At 43.8% G+C, this 22,060-nt stretch overlaps 1 protein-coding gene across 1 annotated transcript in view; it reads right to left on the reverse strand.

Moving 5' to 3' along the window:
* LOC139228820 (probable E3 ubiquitin-protein ligase HERC1) overlaps window positions 1-22,060 on the reverse strand; it is a 426,955-nt gene that overhangs the window by 372,062 nt on the left and 32,833 nt on the right. The window contains exons 12-17 of the mRNA XM_070860235.1: window positions 20,286-20,459; window positions 17,253-17,364; window positions 11,481-11,607; window positions 9,061-9,217; window positions 8,343-8,625; window positions 7,669-7,762 (exon numbers count right to left, since the gene is read on the reverse strand). Of these exons, the coding sequence (XP_070716336.1) occupies window positions 7,669-7,762; window positions 8,343-8,625; window positions 9,061-9,217; window positions 11,481-11,607; window positions 17,253-17,364; window positions 20,286-20,459 (947 nt within the window). The remainder of the gene's footprint in view (window positions 1-7,668; window positions 7,763-8,342; window positions 8,626-9,060; window positions 9,218-11,480; window positions 11,608-17,252; window positions 17,365-20,285; window positions 20,460-22,060) is intronic.

Genomic DNA, 22,060 nt, shown 5'->3' on the forward strand with positions numbered 1-22,060 from the left:
GGGGAAAGGAGATTGGGGGGGGAAAGGAGATTGGGGGGGGAAAGGAGATTGGGGGGGGAAAGGAGATTGGGGGGGAAAGGAGATTGGGGGGGAAAGGAGATTGGGGGGGGGAAAGAGATTGGGGGGGGGAAAGGAGATTGGGGGGGGGAAAGGAGATTGGGGGGGGAAAGGAGATTGGGGGGGGAAAGGAGATTGGGGGGGGAAGGAGATTGGGGGGAAAGGAGATTGGGGGGGAAAGGAGATTGGGGGGGAAAGGAGATTGGGGGGGGAAAGGAGATTGGGGGGGGAAGGAGATTGGGGGGGAAAGGAGATTGGGGGGGGAAAGGAGATTGGGGGGGGGAGCGAAGGAGAAGGGGGAGGGAGGCTGAACGGGCCGGGTCCAAGACTTCGGGCAGGGCCCGTCCCCAGCACCAGATTTACAGGTAGGTGGCGTTGGGTCGGGTCGGGGGGGGGGGGGGGGGGGGGGGTGGGAGGGAGGTCGGTTCGGTTCGGGTCGGGGGGAGGGAGGGAGGGAGGTCAGGTCAGGGGGAGGGAGGTCAGGTCGGATCCAGTCCGGAGGCAGGGGTGGGGGGGGGGAAAGAGTGTCGGGTCCGGTCCGGGGACGGGGGAGCGGGAATCGGGTCGGTGTCGGGTCCGATTGGGGGGGGGGGGGGAGCGGGAGTCGAGTCGATGTCGGGTCCGGTCCGGAGGCGGGAATCAAGTCAGGTCGGGAGGAAGTAGGAGCTGGGCGTGGGAGGAGCCTTATTCACGCAGCCCCAGTGAGGCCATTCGGCCAGGGCTAGGGGCTCCGTGCTTCGGGCCCCTCCCACACAGTTTCAGGTGCCTGGAGCTACTGCACTTGCGTGCCCACTGTAGCGCGCATGTGCAGAGGTCCCGGCCCTGTTTTCAGGGCAGGGACCTGGCTCCGCCCCCCCCCACAGCTCGTGTTGCGCTGCGCCGAGGGCCAGAGGACCTGCAGGGAGGTGGAGAATACAGAGGGTTTTTTTCGGCGCACTTTGTGGCGCGAAAAATGGGCGTCCAGGTCGGGACTGCGCCGTTCCAGGCGCGGTTCGAAACTTGGGCCCTCAAAGTGGAAACTTTTACAGTTAACGCATAATATATAACCCAAGGAAAACATCTCCTAGCCATTACTTAACATTACAAAGCATTACTTTGCATCTGTCGGTAATGGCCTTATAAGAAATTGGTGCCTGAATTGGTAAACATATTAAATGCATGATTGCTTCATGATCTAGTGCACAAGAGAAGCCACAAGAGGCAGTGGACATCTTGACTTGTTAATGGTAAGTGATCCATAGAAACATAGAAAATAGGTGCAAGAGTAGGCCATTCGGCCCTTTGAGCCTGCACCGCCATTCAATGAGTTCATGGCTGAACATGCAACTTCAGTACCCCATTCCTGCCCCCTCGCCATACCCCTTGATCCCCCTAGTAGTAAGGACTACATCCAACTCCTTTTTGAATATATTTAGTGAATTGGCATCAACAACTTTCTGTGCCAGAGAATTCCACAGGTTCACCACTCTCTGGGTGAAGAAGTCTCTCCTCATCTCGGTCCTAAATGGCTTACCCCCCCATCCTTAAGACTGTGACCCCTGGTTCTGGACTTCCCCAACATTAATAAGAACATGGGATCCTTCAGCAGCAGCAACCACGGATATGATCAAGTTTGACATAATCTAAAACTCAAATACTTAAGCCAAGGATATAACCTAGCTGACAAAGTAACAAGGGGAACAGTTTCAAAAATGTGTGACTGGTTGTGTTCAATATTAATTCAGTAAAACACCTTGGAAAGGCATAATGCTGAGCAAACAGGATTCCTTCAGCACTTCAACAGTAAGAGGGAACTGGGACTAAAAGGGGAAACAAACAATGCAAATGGAGCTGAACCAGATGATGAGCATAAGACAGTTAATATTTGAACAATGACTTCCTCCAGGTATTCAGTAGGGAAGACATTAGCAATGTGAATCAATGACTTCAATACAAATTAAACAAAAGACCTAGGGGGGAAAATTGATTATCAACCAGTTTGAGGCGGTAATATCGCCTGGCTGGGTGCTAATTTTAGCATCGGGCAATAATTAGCACTGCCGATCGGGAAATTGATTTTTACGCTCTAAGAGAAGAGAGCAGCGCTAATTCAAGCTCGAGGATGAGTTTGTGTGAGAGTTCTGCTCAGCAGGACTCAGATGAGGACCTCGGCGTGGAGGGGATGGCCAGATGGTCAGTGGGCATGCACAGTAAGCTTTTGGGTGCTATGGCAAGGGTGCCTGAGAGCATGGACACACTTGCTAGGAGTTTGGAGTCCACCTCCAGCATTGTGTGCATCTCCCAGTACACCTTCGAGCCCATCTTTGAAAAGCATGGTAGACTCACAGAAACGGTGGGGACCCGGACCTCATGTCACGTGTCATGGGTGAGGTGGTAGCAGCTATTTCAGCACAGGCTGAAGCCACGCAACAGCTTACTGTTGTAATGGAGTCAGTGGTTGATGGCATCCAATTTCAGTCTGCTCTCATGTAGCAATGGCTGGGCCCTTTCAATGGCCAGGTTGTGCAGCATTCACCATGGGAGTGCCGCAGGGCTCCACCAGAGTGGTCAAGGCATCGGAACTGTTGTTTGAGCACCCAGATAGTCTGTTCAATGAGGTTCCTGGTGGCAGCATGGCTCTCATTATATGCGTGCTGTAAGTGGGTTTGTCTTTAGTTTCGAATCACCCTCCCTTACAACAGTTCTAGACACCGGAATTATAGTAGTGAACAGAAATACACAGTTTATAGCCAGATCTTTCAGTCTCAACCGTCACAATGCTTTTATTCATGTTAAAGCACACACCTGCAACCAGTAAAACACATCCTGGTGATGTAAAACAAACAAACACAGTACAACACACAACCCTGGACCGTCTGAACAGGCCCCTAATGCGAGGTACCCACGTTAAAACACCTCTGCTTGGTTCGATAGGACACCACCGAATCTGTCCAACAGAATGTGCGTACGCCTACGATCCGTGCAGAAAACCTCCCCACTAAATCCCTAAAGCTTGGTTGCGACACACGCCACCCTTTCACACTATGCGGTGATCTTAAAGATCCATTGGCTGGGATAAATGCTCACCAATTACCCCTCTGGCTTACTCGCTGCTTCTCCCGATGAGCGAGGCTCTCTTTGCTCGTAGATGGTATTTCTTCTCTCCATTCCAGATGGAGTGCCCGGTCTTTGAGTATGTTGAACGAAGCAAGCAAGCGTAGAAGAGGAGAGAGAGATGGCAGCCAAAATTGCCTCTCTTATACTTGCAAAAAAATGCTTTGTGCCAAGTTAGTCTTTCGCCCGAGGCAGTCCAACTGAAAAACTAAAATGAAGAAACCTCTTTGGCCGGTGTCTTTGTCAACTGTGTGTTCCTAGGGATAAGGCTCCAACAAGTCTGGTTGATCGAAAAGCTTCCTTTGTGTCTTGAGCACCGACCAATCTTCTTGATCTCTCACTGATGGGTTCGCATTACACCATGGGCACCCCCATCAACCATCTTCCTGCCATTTCAGCCATTGATCCATTCCTGCGAGACATGTTTGCACCTGTCCCACGTCATGCTGTCTACCCTTCTGCAATAACAGCCAAGTTAAAAGCAATGTCCAAAACTTAAAAGTCCAAAAGTTTAAGTCCAAAAGTTTATGCTTTTACTGTTTTCTTAGTGCTCAGCAGGAGTGTTGTGGTTGCGGAGCAGTGTCATCAACCAGATGGCGAGTGCAAAACCCTTGTCCCCGAGCAGCCATCCGCGGACTCCATGTGGTGGTTGGAAGTGTCCTGGGGCAGTGGTCTATCGCAGGATAAATTAATCGTGGGTTCTACCAAGATAGCGGGCATCGACAGCGAGGATGAGCTGCCTGTGGTCGCACACCAAATGAAGATTCAGAGAGTGGTAGCCTTTGCGATCACTTAACAACTCTGTGTTGTGATACGGTGCCCGCAATGCTACGTGGGTGCAGTCAATAGCGCTCTGAACCATGAAGAAGCCCGCTATCCTTTCAAATCCACATGTTCGTTCCTGCTGCTTCTCCCTGGACATGCTCCATGAGATGTAGTCCCGTCTGCTGCTGTACAGAACGTCTGTTACATCCCGGATACAGCAATGCACTATGAACTGTGAAACGTTTGCTATATCCCCTGCTGTAGCCTGGAAGGAGCCACCAACGTAGAAATTGAGAGCTACTATGACCTTGACTGCCACTGATAGCGAAGTGGTCCTCCTGATGAGGCTCGAGGTCTTGGTGCAGCAGGTGGCACAACTCTGTGACCACCTCCTTGCTGAAGCGTAGCCTGCAAAAGCGGACAGATAAATGTAGGAGAACTACTCCCGGAAAAACCTGGGCGGGTAGGTCTCCTGTTGCGACGTCTGTGGGGCCCTCCTCCTGCCTCTGGGCCCATTTGGTATATGTCTCTGAAGCCACTGCCTTAAAAGTAGATGCCAGATGCCAAGGTGCATTGCCAGGACAGCCCCCATGACTGAGTGAAAGCAGCAGGTCCAATTATTGTGAGAAATGCTAATGAACAAACTGTAACACCAGAAACAAAGCAACTATGTTCACAATCTGAAAGCTTTCAAAACCATCTCTGGGAAGGTAGCAATCCATCTGACTTCCCAATAAGGCTCATTGCCTTATATATCGCCGCGGTAGTGCCAAGCGGTAAATGCAGCGAAAACAATCAATATTGTGATCGGGGCGCTCATCACTCTATGAGTCCCTCGAAATCGAGGAAGACTTGCTTCCACTCTAAAAGCGAGTTCTCAGGTGACTGTACAGTCCAATACGGGAATTACAGTCTCTGTCACAGGTGGGACAGACAGTCGTTGAAAGGGTGGGTGGGGAGTCTGTTTGCCACACACTACTCCCGCTGTCTGCGCTTGGTTTCTGCATGCTCTCGGTGTGAGACTCGAGCTGCTCAGCGCCTTCCCGGATGCTCTTCCTCCACTTAGGGCGGTCTTGGGCCAGAGATTCCCAGATGTCGGTGGGGATGTTGCACTTAATCAGGAAGGCTTTGAGGGTGTCCTTGAAATGTTTCCTCTGCCCACCTGGGGCTCGCTTGCCGTGTAGGAGTTCCGAGTAGAGCACTTGCTTTGGGAGTCTAGTGTCGGGCATGCGGACGATGTGCCCGCCCAACAGAACTGGTCGAGTGTGGTCAGTGCTTCGATATTGGGGATGTTGGCCTGATGCATCTATTCTCCCAGTGGATTTGCAGGATCTTGGAGGCAGCGCTGGTGGTATTTCTCCAGCACTTGGAGGTGTCTACTGTATATAGTCCATGTTTCTGAGCTATATAGGAGGGCGTGTATCACTACAGCCCTGTAGACCATAAGCTTGGTGCCAGATTTGAGGTCCTGGTCTTCAAATACTCTCTTCCTCAGGCGACCGAAGGCTGCATTGGCGCACTGGAGACGGTGTTGGACCTCGTCATCTATGTCTGCCCTTGCTGATAATAGGCTCCTGAGGTATGGAAAATGGTCCATGTTGTCCAAGGCTGCGCCATGGTAGTGCTAGCAGGGAGTTGCACACACATTGATGTCACAGTCTCATTGGCGCAGCATTCCCTGGCGCTAAGTTTTTGCGCCGCTGCTAAAACACTTTTCAAGTTGGCGAGTGGCGATATCATCACTGCGCCCAGACGATAAGCCTTAGCGCCCCAGCAGCGCCCTTTACAAGCGCTAACAGGTGGTGCTAATCTATTCAATTTCTCACGCCTAGAGATTATGAGCACAAAACAAAAAATTCTTGAGGGATAGATGGCATTTATCGCATAATACTGAGACACAAGGGAGGAAACTTGTGTTGCATTTACAATCATTATAAAGAAACATAAGAACGTAAGAAATAGGAACAGGAGTACAACCACGGCCCATCGAGCCTGCTCCACCATTCAGAAAGATCATGGCTGATCATCAACCTCAACTCCACTTTCCCGTCCAATCTTCATATCCCTTGATTGTCCGAGATAGACTCCAAAAATCTATCTCAACCGTGAATATATTCAGAGACTCAACATCCACAGCCCCTTGGGGCAGTGAATTCCAAAGATTCACAACCCTCTGAGTGAGGAAATTCCTCCTCATCTCTGACTTAAATGGCCTATCCCTTATCCTGAGACTGTGCCCCCTAGTTCTAAACACTCCAGCCAGGGAAACAACCACTTAGCATCTACCCGGTCAATCCCCTTCAGAATCTTGTATTTTGAAACACTGGGGAGGTAGCTGCAAATTGAACAGGCTAGTGGGGTACCCATTTCCAAAAAGGATGATAAAACAAATGGAAGCAACTACAACCCCATCAGTCTCACTTCAATACCATGGATCCTTGGGGGACCACAGAGGTAACGATGCGGGAGCGGGAAGATAAGCTGATAATTGACTCCATCCCTGTTCGCAACCTTGGTGTCATATTTGACCCTGAAATTAGCTTTCGACCACATATCTGCAGCATGACTAAGACCGCCTATTTCCACCTCCGTAACAATACCCACCACTGCCCTTGCCTCAGTCCATCCGCTGCTGAAACCCTCATCCATGCCTTTGTTACCTCTAGACTTGACTATTCCAACGAATCCCTGGCTGGCCTCCCACATTCTGCCCTACGTAAACCTGACGTGATCTAAAACTCGGCTGCCCGTATCCTAACTCGCACAAAGTCCTGTTCACCCATCACCCTTGTGCTTGCTGACCTACATTGGCTCCCGGTTAAGCAACGCTTCGATTTCAAAATTCTCATCCTTGTTTTCAAATCCCCCCCCAATGGCCGAGCCACTCTCTATCTCTATAATCTGCTTCTGTCCCAAAACCCCCACAAGATGTCTGCGCTCCTCTAATTCTGCCCTCTTGATCATCCCTGATTATAATTGCTCAATTGTTGGTGGCCGTGCCTTCTGTTGCCAAGGCCCTGAGAGCTCTGGAATTCCTCCCTAAATCTTTCCACCTCTCTATCCTCCTTTAAGACGCTCCTTAAAATCTACCTTTTTGACCATGCTTTTGGTCACCTGCCCTAATTTCTCCTTATGTGGCTCGGTGTCAAATTTATTTTCTCATAATACTCCTTGGGACATTTTACTACATTAAAAACGCTATATAAATACAAGTTGTTGTTGCTGTTCTAATAAATTTGAGGATTACCTGTACAATAAAAACCAATAAACAACAGTCAACATGGATTCAGAATAGAAGATTTTGCCTGACCAACCTTCTTGGCATGAGACAATGGAAACTCGTCAACTATGATATGGCTAGACTTCCAAAAAGCATTTCATAAAGTTCCACACAAAAGACTAATAGTTAATGGGAATGGACATAAATTTGGCTGAAGGATAGAGGAGTTATGTGAGAATGGAGGGGATGGAGGGAAATGGAGGATACCCCAAGGATCAGTACTGGGATCACTACCGTTTCTAATTTACAACAATATGGATTCAGAAATTCAATGCAAATTGGTTGAATTTACAAATGATGCTAACATGAAGGGGCAGTTGATTCTAAGGCAGCAGCTCAGTAAATATAGGAAGGAGCTAGACAAGTATTTAAATGGTCAGAACAATGGATCAGTTAATATGTTTTGCCACCATTAATTGGCAGTTTTCAAGTGCCTAGTGGTCCACAAATTTCTAGGAATCTATAACACATACTTCTTTATTCACTTGTTTCCTTGCATCAGAGTCACTTTGATTCTGTCTGAGTCTTGCCCGAAATGACTGTTCCTCTTGTGTAGAAGTTCCTTTCCTATAAAAAATAAAAATGTTAATTTTATCTTAAGAAGAAAATAGTACAATAGCATCTAACTTATATCTTCCAGCAGCCAAGATTGGATTTGGTCTGGGGAGGAAGTCAGCAGAGCTAACAAACACATTATTTCCCGTGATTTCAAAACTATGGAACTTCTTGCTTCCCTCGTCTTCCCTTCCTCCTTCAACCAATAACATATTAAAAGTGAAGTTTGGCATCACACAATCACAGCATCTTGATCAAAGTCATTTTCACCTTTTTTTCCCCCCCCCAAAAAAAAGTGCCCTCCACTATTGGTCTAGTGTTCTCAAATGAGTGGTGATACAGATTCACAGATTCAACAGTAGTCTTCAAAAGGGAACTGGATAAATACGTGAAGGAGAAAAAAATTGCAGTGATATGGGGAAAGAGCGAGAGAGTGGGACTAACTGGATTGCTCTTCGAAAGATTCTTCGAATAAGAAAGAGGAATGCAGCGAGAGAGGAAGCAGGGACAGGAGGAAAGAAGAGAAAGTGGATCGAAGGAAGGAAAAAAGAAATGAAGGGGATGGGAGAAAGGAAGAACTTCAATGACTGACCTAGTTTGAACTAATATTGGCTTTTCTTGCCATCCTTTCTCCAGCCACATGGCTCTTACTCCAAGAATGAGGAAGGCACAACGTAAAATTACATAGTGGCACGTGGAGATAAAGGAATACTGGTCTTCTGAATCCCTTTTTTTTTCTTTCAGAGCAGTTTCAGTTTCTGGAATTTCCACGCTGCCTGTACTGTTAGGTCGGGTACTTGTGCCCGAGTATTCATATATAGTTTCATTTTCTTGGTGACAAGCTGCCTTTCGAGCAAGGAAACATTCCAAAACTTCTGCAACATGGGGAAAGAAGAATTAACATCTTAAGAATACTAGCTTATTAGCTTACTTACATATAATTTTTCAACAGCAATTATATAAAACAATAAGTAGCTTTGTTTTCTTTATTTTCCCCCCATTTTAAATCACTGTACCAGTATCATGGAAACATTACTGTACATTTCATAATGTAGCTTTCAGGATTTTCGGCATTAACAAAATACATATTTTGTCTGCACAGATCCCAGTTTTTGAGGAACATTAAAAGGCTGAATTTTTTTGTGTAATGTACAAGGTGTCTTGTTCAAGTTTTACAAAAGCTTTTTAAACATTTTGTGGATGTTACACTTTTGCACGTAGGTTTTTAATTACAGTTCATATGAAAGGCATATTATATATCAAAAAGGTAACAAAGTTGGCAAAAGTCAATGCAATCTCAGTTTACACACTGCTTATCTTTGGGAAATCCTCTGTGTCCAGTAATACAATCTCCCTTTCCATATTGTACTGCGGTTCTTCCGATTGTCTAATATTCTCAGTTTGCTCAGCAGAAGTGCTACAGCTTTCTTGCGGCTCATCCTCAATATTATCAGAGATACCTGAAAGCTAAGAATACAAAATAGATGGGACATATTAATAAACAAAACCTTCTATTCTTATCAGATGCAGTACATTGAACAAATATTTTGCATCAGTCTTCACGGCAGAAGACACCAAAAACATCCCAATAGTGGATAATCAAGGGATGGAGGAACTTAATACAATCACTATCATTAAAGAAGTAGTACTCGATAAAATAATGGGACTAAAGGTAGACAAGTCCCCAGGACCTGATGGCTTACATCCTAGGGTCTTAAAAGAAGTGGCTGCAGAGATAGTGGATGCATTGGTTGTAATCTACCAAAAGTCCCTAGACTCTGGGGTGGTCCCAGCGGATTGGAAAACCGCAAATGTAACGCCCCCATTTAAAAAGGCAGACAAAAAGCAGGAAACTACAGACCAATTAGCCTAACATCTGTCGTTGGGAAAATGTTGGAGTCTATTATTAAGGAAGCAGTAGCAGGACATCTGGAAAAGCATAATTCAATCAGAGTCAGCATGGTATTATGAAAAGGAAATCATGTTTGACAAATTTGCTGGAGTTCTTTGAGGATGTAACGAGCAGGGTGGATAAGGGGGAACCAGTGGATGTGGTGTATTTGGATTTCTAGAAGGCGTTCGATAAGGTGCCACATAAAAGGTTACTGCACAAGATAAAAGGTCATAGGGTTGGGGGTAATATATTAGCATGGATAGAGGATTGGCAGAAAACATCCACTGGTTCCCCCTGATCCATCCTGCTGGTTACATCCTCAAAGAACTCCAGCAAATTTGTCAAACATGATTTGCCTTTCAGAAAACCATGCTGACTCTGCTTAATTGAATTATGTTTTTCCAAATGTCCCGTTACAGCTTCCTTAATAATGGAGTCCAGCATTTTCCTGTTGGCAAACAGTAACTAGAGGGGTGCCGCAGGGATCGGTGCTGGGGTCTCAACTATTTACAACCTATATTAATGACTTGGATGAAGGGACCGAGTGTAATGTAGTCAAGTTTGCTGATGAAACAAAGATGGGTGGGAAAGCAAATTGTGAGGAGGACACAAGAAATCTGCAAACAGATATAGACAGGCTAAGTGAGTGGGCAAAAAATTGGCAGATGGTGTATAATGTAGGAAATGTGAGGTTATCCACTTTGGCAGGAATAATAGAAAAGCAAATTATAATTTAAAATGAATAAAAATTGCAAAGTGCTATAGTAGAGAGGGACCTGGGGGTCCTTGTGCATGAAACACAAAAAGTTAGTATGCAGGTATAGCAAGTAATCAGGAAGACAAATTGAATGCCTTTATTGCAAGAGGGATAGAGTATAAAAGCAGCAAAGTCCTGTTACAACTGTACAGGGTATTGGAGAGGCCACACCTGGAGTACTGCGTACAGTTTTGGTCTCCGTATTTAAGGAAGGATATACTTGCATTGGAGGCTGCTCAAAGAACTTTACTAGGTTGATTCCGGAGATGAGGGGGTTGACTTCTGAAGACAGGTTGAGTAAGTTGGGCCTATGCTCACTGGAGTTCAGAAGAATGAAAGGTGATCTTATCGAAACATATAAAATAATGAGGGGGCTCGACAAGGTGGATGCAGAGAGGATATTTTCACTCATAGGGAAAACTAAAACTAGGGGACATAGTCTCAGAATAAGGAGCCGCCCATTTAAAACTGAGATGAGGAGGAATTTCTTCGCTGAGGGTTGTAAATCTGTGGAATCCTCTGACCCAGAGAGCTGTGGAGGCTGGGTCATTGAATATATTTAAGGCGGAGAAAGACAGATTTTTGAGCGATAAGGGAATAAAGGATTATGGGGAGCGGGCAGGGAAGTGGAGCTGAGTCCATGATCAGATCAGTCATGATCTTATTAAATGGTGGAGCAGGCTCGAGGGGCCAAATGGCCTACTCCTGCTCCTATTTCTTATGTTCTTATATTCTAAACTGGAAATTCGCATCCGCTGGAATTGAGCAGCACCCTGCAGTACTTTTCCGCTCTCGCACAATTTATCATACCAAACGGGACGCTACACAATTTTTATCCCAAAGAAATTTACTGAAAACCTGGAAAAAATCCTCCTGCAAAATAACATGCATTTATATAAAATATGTCTCAAACATTTCTCAAATGGAAACAGGGATCTCAGCCATGGAGGGAGTAATTAGAACAGATGACTGATGGATGAGTTAAACGGCCAGATTTAGAGGTCCCAAAAGTACAGGAGGGGATATAATTTATGGAACTATGTGATACATTATGTATTAACATTGGGTTAATCTTTTACCTGTCGGGACCAAATAGGCAGCGGAACATTTGCAGTGTTATAGACAACGTTCTTTTGAGCCAGGACTGCACTTCTAACTTTGAAGACACATTGATATACTTCCACAAGTCTGTCACTGGGCTGGCACCTGCAAAACAGTAAGAACATAAGAAATAGGAACAGGAGTAGGCCATACAGCCCCTTGAGCCTGCTCCGCCATTCAATAAGATCATGGCTGATCTGATCATGGGCTCAGCTCCACTTCCTTGCCCGTTCCCCATAACCTCTTATTGTTTAAGAAACTGTCTATTTCTGTCTTAAATTTATTCAATGTCCCAGCTTCCACAGCTCTCTGAGGCAGTGAATTCCATAGATTTACAACCCTCAGAGAAGGAATTTCTCCTCATCTCTGTTTTAAATGGGCGGCCCCTTATGCCAAGATCATGCCCTCTAGTTCTAGACTCCCCCATTAGTGAAAACATCCTCTCTGCATCCACCTTGTCAAGCCCCCTCATAATTTTATACGTTTCGATAAGATCACACCTCATTCTTCTAAATTCCAATGAGTAGAGGCCCAGCCTAATTAACCTTTCCTCATAAGTCAACCCCCTCATCTCCGGAATCAACCAAGTGAACTTTCTCTGAACTGCCTCCAAAACAAGTGTATCCTTTCGTAAATATGGAAACCAAAACTGCACGCAATATTCCAGGTGTGACCTCACCAATACCTTATATAGCTGTAGCAAGACTTTCCTGCTTTTATACTCCATTCCCTTTGCAATAAAGGCCAAGATACCATTGGCCTTCCTGATCACTTGCTGCACCTGCATACGATCCTTTTGCGTTTCATGCACAAGTACCCCCAGCACTTTGCAATCTTTCTCCATTTAAATAATAACATGCTCTCTGCTTTTTTTCTGCCAAAGTGTATGCCCTCACACTTTCCAACATTATACTCCATCTGCCAAATTTTTGCCCACTCACTTAACCTGTTTATGTCCTTTTGCAGATTTTTTGTCCCCTCCTCACACGTTGCTTTGCCTCCCATCTTTGTATCATCAGCAAACTTGGCTACATTACACTCAGTCTCTTCCTCCGAGTCGTTAATATAGATTGTAAATAGTTGGGCTCTCAGCACTGATCCCTGTGGCACCCCACTAGTTACTGGTTGCCAACCAGAGAATGAACCATTTATTCCGACTCTCTGTTTTTTGTTAGTTAGCCAATCCTCTATCCATGCTAATATATTATCCCCAACCCAGTGAACTTTTATCTTGTGCAGTAGCCTTTTATGTGGCACCTTGTCAAATGCCTTCTGGACGTCTAAATACATCATATCCACTGGTTCGCCTTTATCCATCCTGTTTGTTACATCCTCGAAGATCTCCAGCAAATTTGTCAAACATGACTTCCCCTTCATAAATCCATGCTGACTCTGCCTGACCGAATTTTGCTTTTCCAAATGTCCTGCTACTGATTCTTTAACACGAAGGCAGACTATTATCTGAATGGTGGCAGATTAGGAAAAGGGGACCTGGGTGTCATGGTACATCAATCATTGAAGGTGCAGCAGGCGGTGAAGGCAGCAAATGGCATGTTGGCCTTCATAGCTAGGGGATTTGAGTATAGGAGCAGGGAGGTCTTGCTGCAGCTGTATAGACCTTGGTGAGGCCTCACCTGGAATACTGTGTTCAGTTTTGGTCTCCTAATCTGAGGAAGGACGTTCGTGCTATTGAGGGAATGCAGCGAAGGTTCACCAGACTGATTCCCGAGATGGCAGGACTGACATATGAGGAGCGACTGGATCGACTGGGCCTGTATTCACTGGAGTTTAGAAGAATGAGAGGGGATCTCATAGAAACATAAAATTCTGACGGGATTGGACAGGTTAGATGCAGGAAGAATGTTCCCGATGTTGGGGGGGGGTCCAGAACCAGGGGTCACAGTCTAAGGATAAGTGGTAAACCATTTAGGACGGAGATGAGGAGAAACTTCTTCACTCAGAGAGTTGTTAACCTATGGAATTCTCTTCCGCAGAGAGTTGTTGATGCCAGTTCGTTAGATATATTTAAGAAGGAGTTGGATATGGCCCTCACGACTAAAGGGATCAAGGGATATGGAGAGAAAGCAGGAAAGGGGTACTGAAGTGAATGATCAGACATGATCTTACTGAATGGTGGTGAAGGCTCGAAGGGTCGAATGGCCTATTTTTCCATGTTTCAATGTTTAATAATAGACTCCAACATTTTCCCAACCACAGGCTAACTGGTCTATAGATTCCTGCTTTTTGTCAGCCTCCTTTTTTAAATAGGGGTGTTACATTTGCAGTTTTCTAATCTGCTGCAACCTCCCCAGAATCCAAGGAATTTTGGTAAATTACAACCAATGCATTCACAATCCTTGCCGCTACTTCTGTTAAGACCCTAGGATGCAAGCCATCAGGTCCAGAGGATTTATCTGCTTTTAGTCCCATTATCTTACTAAGTACCACCTCCTTAGTGATTGTGATAGTGTTAAATTCCTCCCCCCCATAGTCCCTTGACTATCCACTGTTGGAATATTATTAGTATCCTCTACCGTAAAGACTGATACAAAATATTTGTTCAGAGTTTCTGCCATCTCCATGTTCCCCATTACTAATTCCCCGGTCTCATCCTCTAAGGGACCAACATTTACTTTAGCCACCCTTTTCCTTTTTATATACCTATAGAAACTCTTGCTATCTGTTTTTATATTTTGTGCTAGTTTACTTTCATAGTCTATCTTCCCTTTCTTAATCATTTTTTTAGTCGTTCTTTGCTGGCTTTTAAAAGCTTCCCAATCTTCTGTCCTCCCACTAGTTTTGGCCACTTTGTATGTCCTTGTTTTAAAATTGGATACCATCCTTTATTTCTTTAGTTAGCCACAGATGATTATCTTTTCTCTTACACCCTTTCCTCTTCACTGGAATATATTTTTCTTGAGAGTTGTGAAATACCTCCTTAAATATACATCACTGTTCATCAACCGTCCTACACTTTTATCTATTTTCCCAGTCCACTTTAGCCAACTCTGCCCTCATACCTTCATAGTCTCCTTTATTTAAGCTTAGTACGCTGGTTAGAGATCCAACTTTCTCCCCCTCCATCTGGATTTGAAATTCAATCATGCTATGATCATTCATTCCGAGGGGATCCTTTACCAGGAGATTGCTCATCAATCCTGTCTCATTACACAGGACCAGATCTAAGATAGCCTACCCCCTGGTTGGTTCCGTTACATACTGCTCAAGGAACCCATCCCTTATGCAGTCTATGAACTCTTCGTCAAGGCTATCCTGACCAATTTGATTTGTCCAATCAATATGGAGGTTAAAATCACCCATGATTATTGCTGTTCCCTTTTTACAAGCCCCCACTAACTCCTGGTTTATGCTCGGACCAACAGAGTTGCTACTGTTAGGGGGCCTATAGGCTACGCCCATTAGTGACTTTTTCCCCTTATTGTTCCTCATCTCCACCCAAACTGTTCCAACAAACTTATCATTTGAGCCAGTATCGTTTCTCACTATTGCAGTGATTCCATCCTTTATCAATAGAGCTACGCTACCCTCCTTTTCCTTTCTGCCTTTCCTTCCGGATTGTCAAGTACCCCTGAATATTTAATTCCCAGTCCTGGTCACCTTGCAACCACATCTCTGTAATGGCTGTCAGATCATAGCCGTTTGTCTCAATTTGTGCCGTCAACTCATCTATTTTGTTACAAATGTTGTGTGCCTTTAAGTTTGTTTTTTAACCCTTTTTTCCTGCTCATTTCCTCTCTCCTTCAAACTCACTTTCTTTATTTTTGCTTTCTAATTCCAGCTTTACTCCCCTCCCTACTGAAATCAATTTTCAGGTTCCCAAACCCCTGCCAAGCTAGTTTAAACCCTCCCCAACAGCATTAACAAACCCCCCTGCGAGGATATTGGTCCCGGCTCTGTTGAAGTATAACCTGTCCGGCTTGTACAGGTCCCACCTCCCCCAGAAGCGGTCCCAATGCCTCACGAAACTAAAGCCCTCCCGCCTGCACCATCTCTCCAGCCATGTATTCATCTGCTCTATCCTCCTATTTCTGTACTCACTAGTTCGTGGCACTGGGAGTAATCCAGAGATTACTATTTTTTTGAGGTCGTCGAGCATCTGGCAAATAATTTGCTTTTCAGTAAAACTGCAAATTTTGTAAGTGTCAAGAATGTTGAATGTGGAAAATATGTCCATCTACAAGCAACATGTTTCTGGTACACAGATCACCAAATAAAATTGTTTTTTTATTAAATTTCTTCTGCCCTCTGATTGTCTCCCTCATCGCTGTTTTCCTAAATGAGTGAGTTGTAGGGGTTTAGATTCAGTATGGCTGGTAGTCCTCCAGTAGTTGACCCAAGTTGCCATTCTTTATGAATGAGCCTGGAGGATGAGTATCAAAAGAAAATGCTGGAAATACTCAAAGGTCGACTTGAACCATTAAATCAGTTTCTCTCTCCACAGATGCTGCCTGACCTTGAGTTTTTTCTGTTTTTATTTCAGATTTTCAGTATTCGCAGTATTTTATTTTTGCATGAATATCAATAGTCTGCTTGATCATGGGGCCATCATAAAAGTAGCTCAACTTAAATCTATTCATTCTATCACATTACTACAAAAGATACTACATCCCACATAGCTTCAGAAATAACTATTATCTCTCAAAGATAAAATGTAAAATTTAACTCATCTGTTTACTACAATGAGAATCAAAATTCCAAACATTAAATGTTAACATCATAACTAATTCTGATCTGTTCAGATATTTATGGCATTGAATTTCCATCTCTTGGGTTGATACTCATTCAATATTGACAATGGTTTCCTATGAGGTTCAAAAATTGTGATTTAAACTTAATAAAACTTTAAATAATTTCCATAATCAAATGATACATATTTTTAATTACTATTCTCATCACTTTACCTATACCTTGATCCTGTTTTTTCCAATAAGAATCATAGAATGATACAGCACAGAAAGCCATTTGGCCCATCGGGCCTGTCGCGATTCTTTGAAAAAGCTATCCAATTAGTCCCATTGCTCAAACATTTACCCATAGCCCTGCAAACTTTTCCCCTTCAAATATTTATTCAATTCCATTTTTGAAAGCTATTACTGTCTCTGCCTCCACAAGATCATCTCCTTTTTAGTCCCTAATTAGTCCCTCCCTTCTTTTGATCACCCTTTTACTAGTTTTGGGTTAATAAAAGACTTCAGAGTTCCATTTTATATGTTATCCGCTAATCTATTCTCATACACGCTCTTTGCCCCTCTTATTTCCTTTTTCAGTTCTCCTCTATAATTTCTGTATTCAGCTTGTTTTTTTTTTAAACTGTATTGTGATCCTGACATTTATCATAAGCCTCCTTTTTCTGTTTCATTTTATTGCTATATCTTTAGTCATTCAGGGAGCTCTAGCTTTGATGCCCTTCCTTTCACTCTTATGGGAATGTGTATGGGAATAGCAGAGCAGGTCTACCAGTCATCCTGGTTAACTCTTGCCACTGGATAAAGGCCTAGCTCTGTCAAGCCCGTGTGGTGGCTGATGTGCAATGGTCATCACATGTTAAAAAAATCCACGCACAGGCATCTTCCACTCCTGGAGTTCAGGACTGGAATATCGGGTCCTTCATTGAAACATCTATGAACTCATCTCTTTTGGTGTGGAAGCAAGTCATCCTCGTACAAGGGACCGCCTATGATGATGATGAAGGGAATGTGTCAAGTCTTTCTAACATTTACAGAAATTACCGGTCATCTTTGCAGGCCTCTTGCAGTAATCCTGTGTGCTTGAGTAATACTGCAAGGACAAATCGGGACACGGTGTCCAACAAAGGATCTCCACTCGCACCATGTTCCCACTCTGAAACAAAGCAAGTTAAACATTTGTTTCAATGTAAGGAGGAACATTTCTGAAAAATATCACTTCACAACTGGTAGGAGTGGCAGGTTCTGCTCTCTGAAGGATATTAGTGAATTAGTTGGGTCTTTATGATAAACATGCAGCTATCATGGTAAATTCCAACAAATTACCAGATTTATTACATTCAATTTCACAACTTGCCATGGTATGATTTAAACTCATGACCTCTGGGTTGCTCATCCAATACCATAACCACTAGGCTACTGTATCCTTACAAGCTGTACTAAAAACTTGGTTGAAGAGGTGGTTTTTAAGGAGGGTCTTAAAAGGAGGAGAGATGGTGGAGTTTAGTGAGGAAATTCCAAAGTGTGGAATATACATGGCTGAAAACACAGCTGCTAATAGTAGGGTGAAGGGAGGGGAGGGGTGCATAAGAGGCCAGAGTCAGAGGGAAGGAGCATTCAAGCTGGGTGGCAGGGGTGGGTGAATGGGGAAAGAGAATGAAAGGGTTAATATAGCTAAAGGAGATTACAGCAATAAGGAGTGATGAGTGATTTAAAGACAAGAATTTTGAAATTGAGACATTGGGGAAATGGAAGCCAATGTAGGTTAGCAAGTGCAAGGCTGATGGCGAACTTGGTACAGGGCAGGATGTGCACAGAGGAGTTTTGGATGAGCTGGAGATTATGGCGAGTGTAGGATGGAATGCTGCCTGTGGAGTAATCAAGCCTGGAGGTGAAGAATGTACGAGAGTTTAAGCAGCAGATGGGTGGATATAGGGGTAGATGCATGCGAATGGTTTGGAGGACCCGAACTTACTGTTACAACCGAAGAAAAGACATCCTTTGAGTTTTGCACTGAGAAAAAGAGATCTTAATGTAATCTATAATTTTGAACTCAGTACAGGTACAACGTCCCGAATCCAGAATTCTAAAAGCCAGAATTGTCCGAAAACTGGACTTTGTGCAGATAGCAAGAGTCATTGTCCGGAATCCGGAAATATTTCCCAAAAACCAGACTTTTAAGCTGTACATACCTTTTTCAAACATGAATCCAAAAAAATACACAAACCGGCGTGGCCTCAAGGGTGCCGGATTCGGGCCATCAGATTTAATGCTCCGAAATCCGGAAATACACGAAAGTCTGCCCAAGAGTTTCCGGATTCGGGACGTCGGATTGTCTCCAAAATCCGGAAATACCCAAAACTCGACTCAAGGGTTTCCGGATTCGGGGCGTCGGATTGTCTCCGAAATCCGGAAATACCCGAAAATCATCCATGAGGTTGCTAGATTCAGGATTTCGGATTTCTTCTCCGAAATCCAGAAATACCCGAAAGTTGGCACAAGGGTTTCCAGATTCAGGACGTCGGATTTCTTCTCTGCAATCCGGAAAAACCCGAAAACCGGAATGGCCTCGGTCCCAGTATAAACAAAATAAAGCACAACTAATGACCTTTTCTCTTTCTCCCTCCTCCATTCTACGGCCTGTATCAAAGCAACAAAAAAAGCACTTGAAAGCTCTTTTCTTGTGAAATCTTGGCTCTAAAAAGTTCTAAATTGCATGGTCCAGTTTGTTTGAAATCATTTGGAAAATCAAACCAAATAAATACTGTATCGCCTGAAGAAAGATATACTTCTAGTTGTTGCACTGATGGAATCATATTGATGTATCCTGGGAGATTCTCCACAATGTACACAGGTTAAGTACGGAGAAGAATAACCAGGCTTTTAAGGGAAGCTGAGGCCTCCAAATAAAATCATTAATTAGGGTACTCAGAAGCACTAAACACAAACTTTACAGCTAAGTTTAATCACATTATTGTGAATTATGTAATTTCAATGTTTTGTGTCTGAAACTTAAGTCTGAACTTTAGATATCATCTTGTGGGAAAGAAAAATAACAGACTAAAGGTTTTCAAAAAAACATATTTTGAGTGATTCAATTCAGTTTCCAGTTTGTTCAACTGGCAGATTTTCATCACTTCTCATAGGATTGTGGCTATTTTCATTAGAAGAAAAGATATTATGGGATGATGTGATACTGATGTTTAACATTATAAAAGAATGGGACATATTAGGTAGAAACAAACTTTGCAGTGATTTGGGGGTTAAAATGAGGGGTAATAGATATGATTGTTTCTACCTAATGTTGGGAGGCTGTGGAATGCAAGAGAGTTACTGATGGAAGCAGAAACCAGAACAACATTTAAGAACAGGTTAGACAGAAGAAAAGGGAAATAAAGGGATGCAGAGCGGACAGATCGGGTCAAGACTACTGCTCATGTGGAGGATAAACATCAACATGGACTAGTTGGGCCAAATGGCTTTTTTATGTTGTAATTTCTGTATGATTATGGAATTTAGGTCAATCAGTTGTAAAACAGGACATATAATACCAGAGGGAAAGATGGTCAGTCGTATTATTTTTATATTTTTTTTTAGAGAAAGCGAGAGTGAGAACATAAAGTAGGAACATAACCCAAAAGTACCAAACAACAAAGGATCTAAAATATACATGAACAATCCCATCATGGATCTACCTCACTCCTGGGGGAAAATTATGTACAGTAGCTCCCAAGGATAAATTGAAGAAAACTTAATTTAATCCACAGTTACACAATTCAACCCTTTCCCTTTCCTCCTAGCAGCACAGGAACATCATGTTGCATGAAGTACCTTAATTGCCAACTAAATGCATGCCGAAAACTACCTATCCTCTTCCCAACCAGCTATAAATCCAGCTCCTTTTTGAAGGAATTAACAAAGAAACATTTCATAATTAAATCAAGTCTGTCTAAAGTTAATCTTAACCAACTGCTTGACTTGCAGTGAATTACATCAAAATAATAAAACTAACATTCAGAAAAGTTAGTGGAGGGAGAAAATAGCATTAGATGAAAGTACAGAACAGATGAAAGTTACCACTGCTGTTGGCGTAGACCTGCATTCTGCTCCAGATTTTGTATCCTGGCTCTATTGAAGTACCCAGTGCGATGTCTACAAGTGCCGCAGTGTCTTCAGAAACTCGGAACTCAAAAGACTTCCGTTCCACAGAGCCAGCCAATGCCTTTCCAGTGAGACAATTCATGTATGTATCTGCACAAGAAAGAACAAAGATCTTTGAAAAAATCTTAAAGACTTTTTATTTACTGAAAAAAGTATGCACTTTGTAAACATTGTGCACAATAATGAGCATTTTTTGAGTCCACATAGTGCATTTGTTAATAAGAATTTGTTTGCTCCCCATTTGATCCATTATAAAATCAAATACATGGCTGAGAAAGTTTACATGCTTAAGAAAAAAAATGTAACAAAATAAATTTTAAATACACGTTTGGAATAGTATAAAAGTAGGAAGGTCAGAGGTTATATTCTGGATGTGCGCAGCAAGCATGGTATACATTCTAGAAGACGGTCATCCCACAGATTGAAAGGGAATCGACAAGAGAATTGGATAATAGGAGGAGGGAAGGGGTTAGGTGACCACGCACAGGAGGAAGAGCCAAGAAAGCTGTTTGAGTCTGGACGTTTTCAATACAATGCTCAATACCAACAGGAACCTTAAGAAATTACTTGACAGAACCACAAACTGTCATCCGGGGAAACAGACTCTAGCTTAATAGATGGAAGGTGAATTGTTCACTAATTCATACAGAGTACAGTGAATGTGTGAAACAGGCCCAGAAATTAGCCTCTTCAACGCCTCCAGTTATTGTTTCCGGGGGTGCGATAACGGGATGCTAACCAGGTACCGACCAGGCGCGGCGATAATGTCGGCTCCCACCATACTCGACGGGAGGTTTGCGGCGGCGGTTCGACGTTGCACCCAGATTTCCTTCACCCAGAGATCGTGACGCCATCGCTGTGTGCATCGCCCCGGACATGAACTTGGGTTCCACCCCCTGCCGTGTTACCAGGCGAAAACAGCGGCAGCTGCAGGAAACATCCATCGGGAGGCCGGGCACTTCGGGGGCGATGATAAAAGGTGAGGCGGCTGAGGTAATTTTATCTGCTCTCTTTCAGGTTTGTTGCCGCTCTTCTTTGCCCACAATCGATCAGTCTGGCACTCTGCTTCAGTGCATCAGGCTGATCAGGCCAAATCGCAGCTGCTGGCAGGGAGAAGGCAAGTTATTTTGCTGAGCCTGCAGAGAGAGAAGGAGCCTTTCAACGCAGCAGTGTGTGCAGCGCTGCTCAACTTACCGCACCGCCTACTGCCTCTTGTGCTCCAGGAAGAAGTGGTGCGCCTGATTTAGCATTCCACTTCCTTCCTAGAGCGTTACCCCTGAATTTTTTTTTAAAAAGTAGAAAAAGATTAGTGCCTGGGGCTAATTTTTTCTACTTTGAAAAGTTAACGCCCCAAACGGGGTGCTCCCGAATTTCTCCCCCAAACTCTGGGTAATGTCAGTAAATTCAAGAAAGTTTTTGTGAAAGATAAGTGATGAGGGATACAGATAGAATACAGTGCCCTTTTTGAAAAGAGCTATTTTATATAGTACATTTCATGTCCTCAGGACACAGTACTTTACTTTTGAGTGTAATCACTCTTGTTTTTGTAGGCAAGCAGGACAGCCAATTTATTTTGTACAGGGTGCCATGAACAGCAATGAGATAAAAGACCAGTTAATCTGTTTTTGTTCAAAAACTTCCCTGGTGTCCATCAAAAAATATATGCACATATCAAAATTAAGTTCAATGGA

Source organism: Pristiophorus japonicus, chromosome 2, assembly GCF_044704955.1.
Source record: "Pristiophorus japonicus isolate sPriJap1 chromosome 2, sPriJap1.hap1, whole genome shotgun sequence".
Lineage (NCBI taxonomy): Eukaryota > Metazoa > Chordata > Chondrichthyes > Pristiophoridae > Pristiophorus > Pristiophorus japonicus.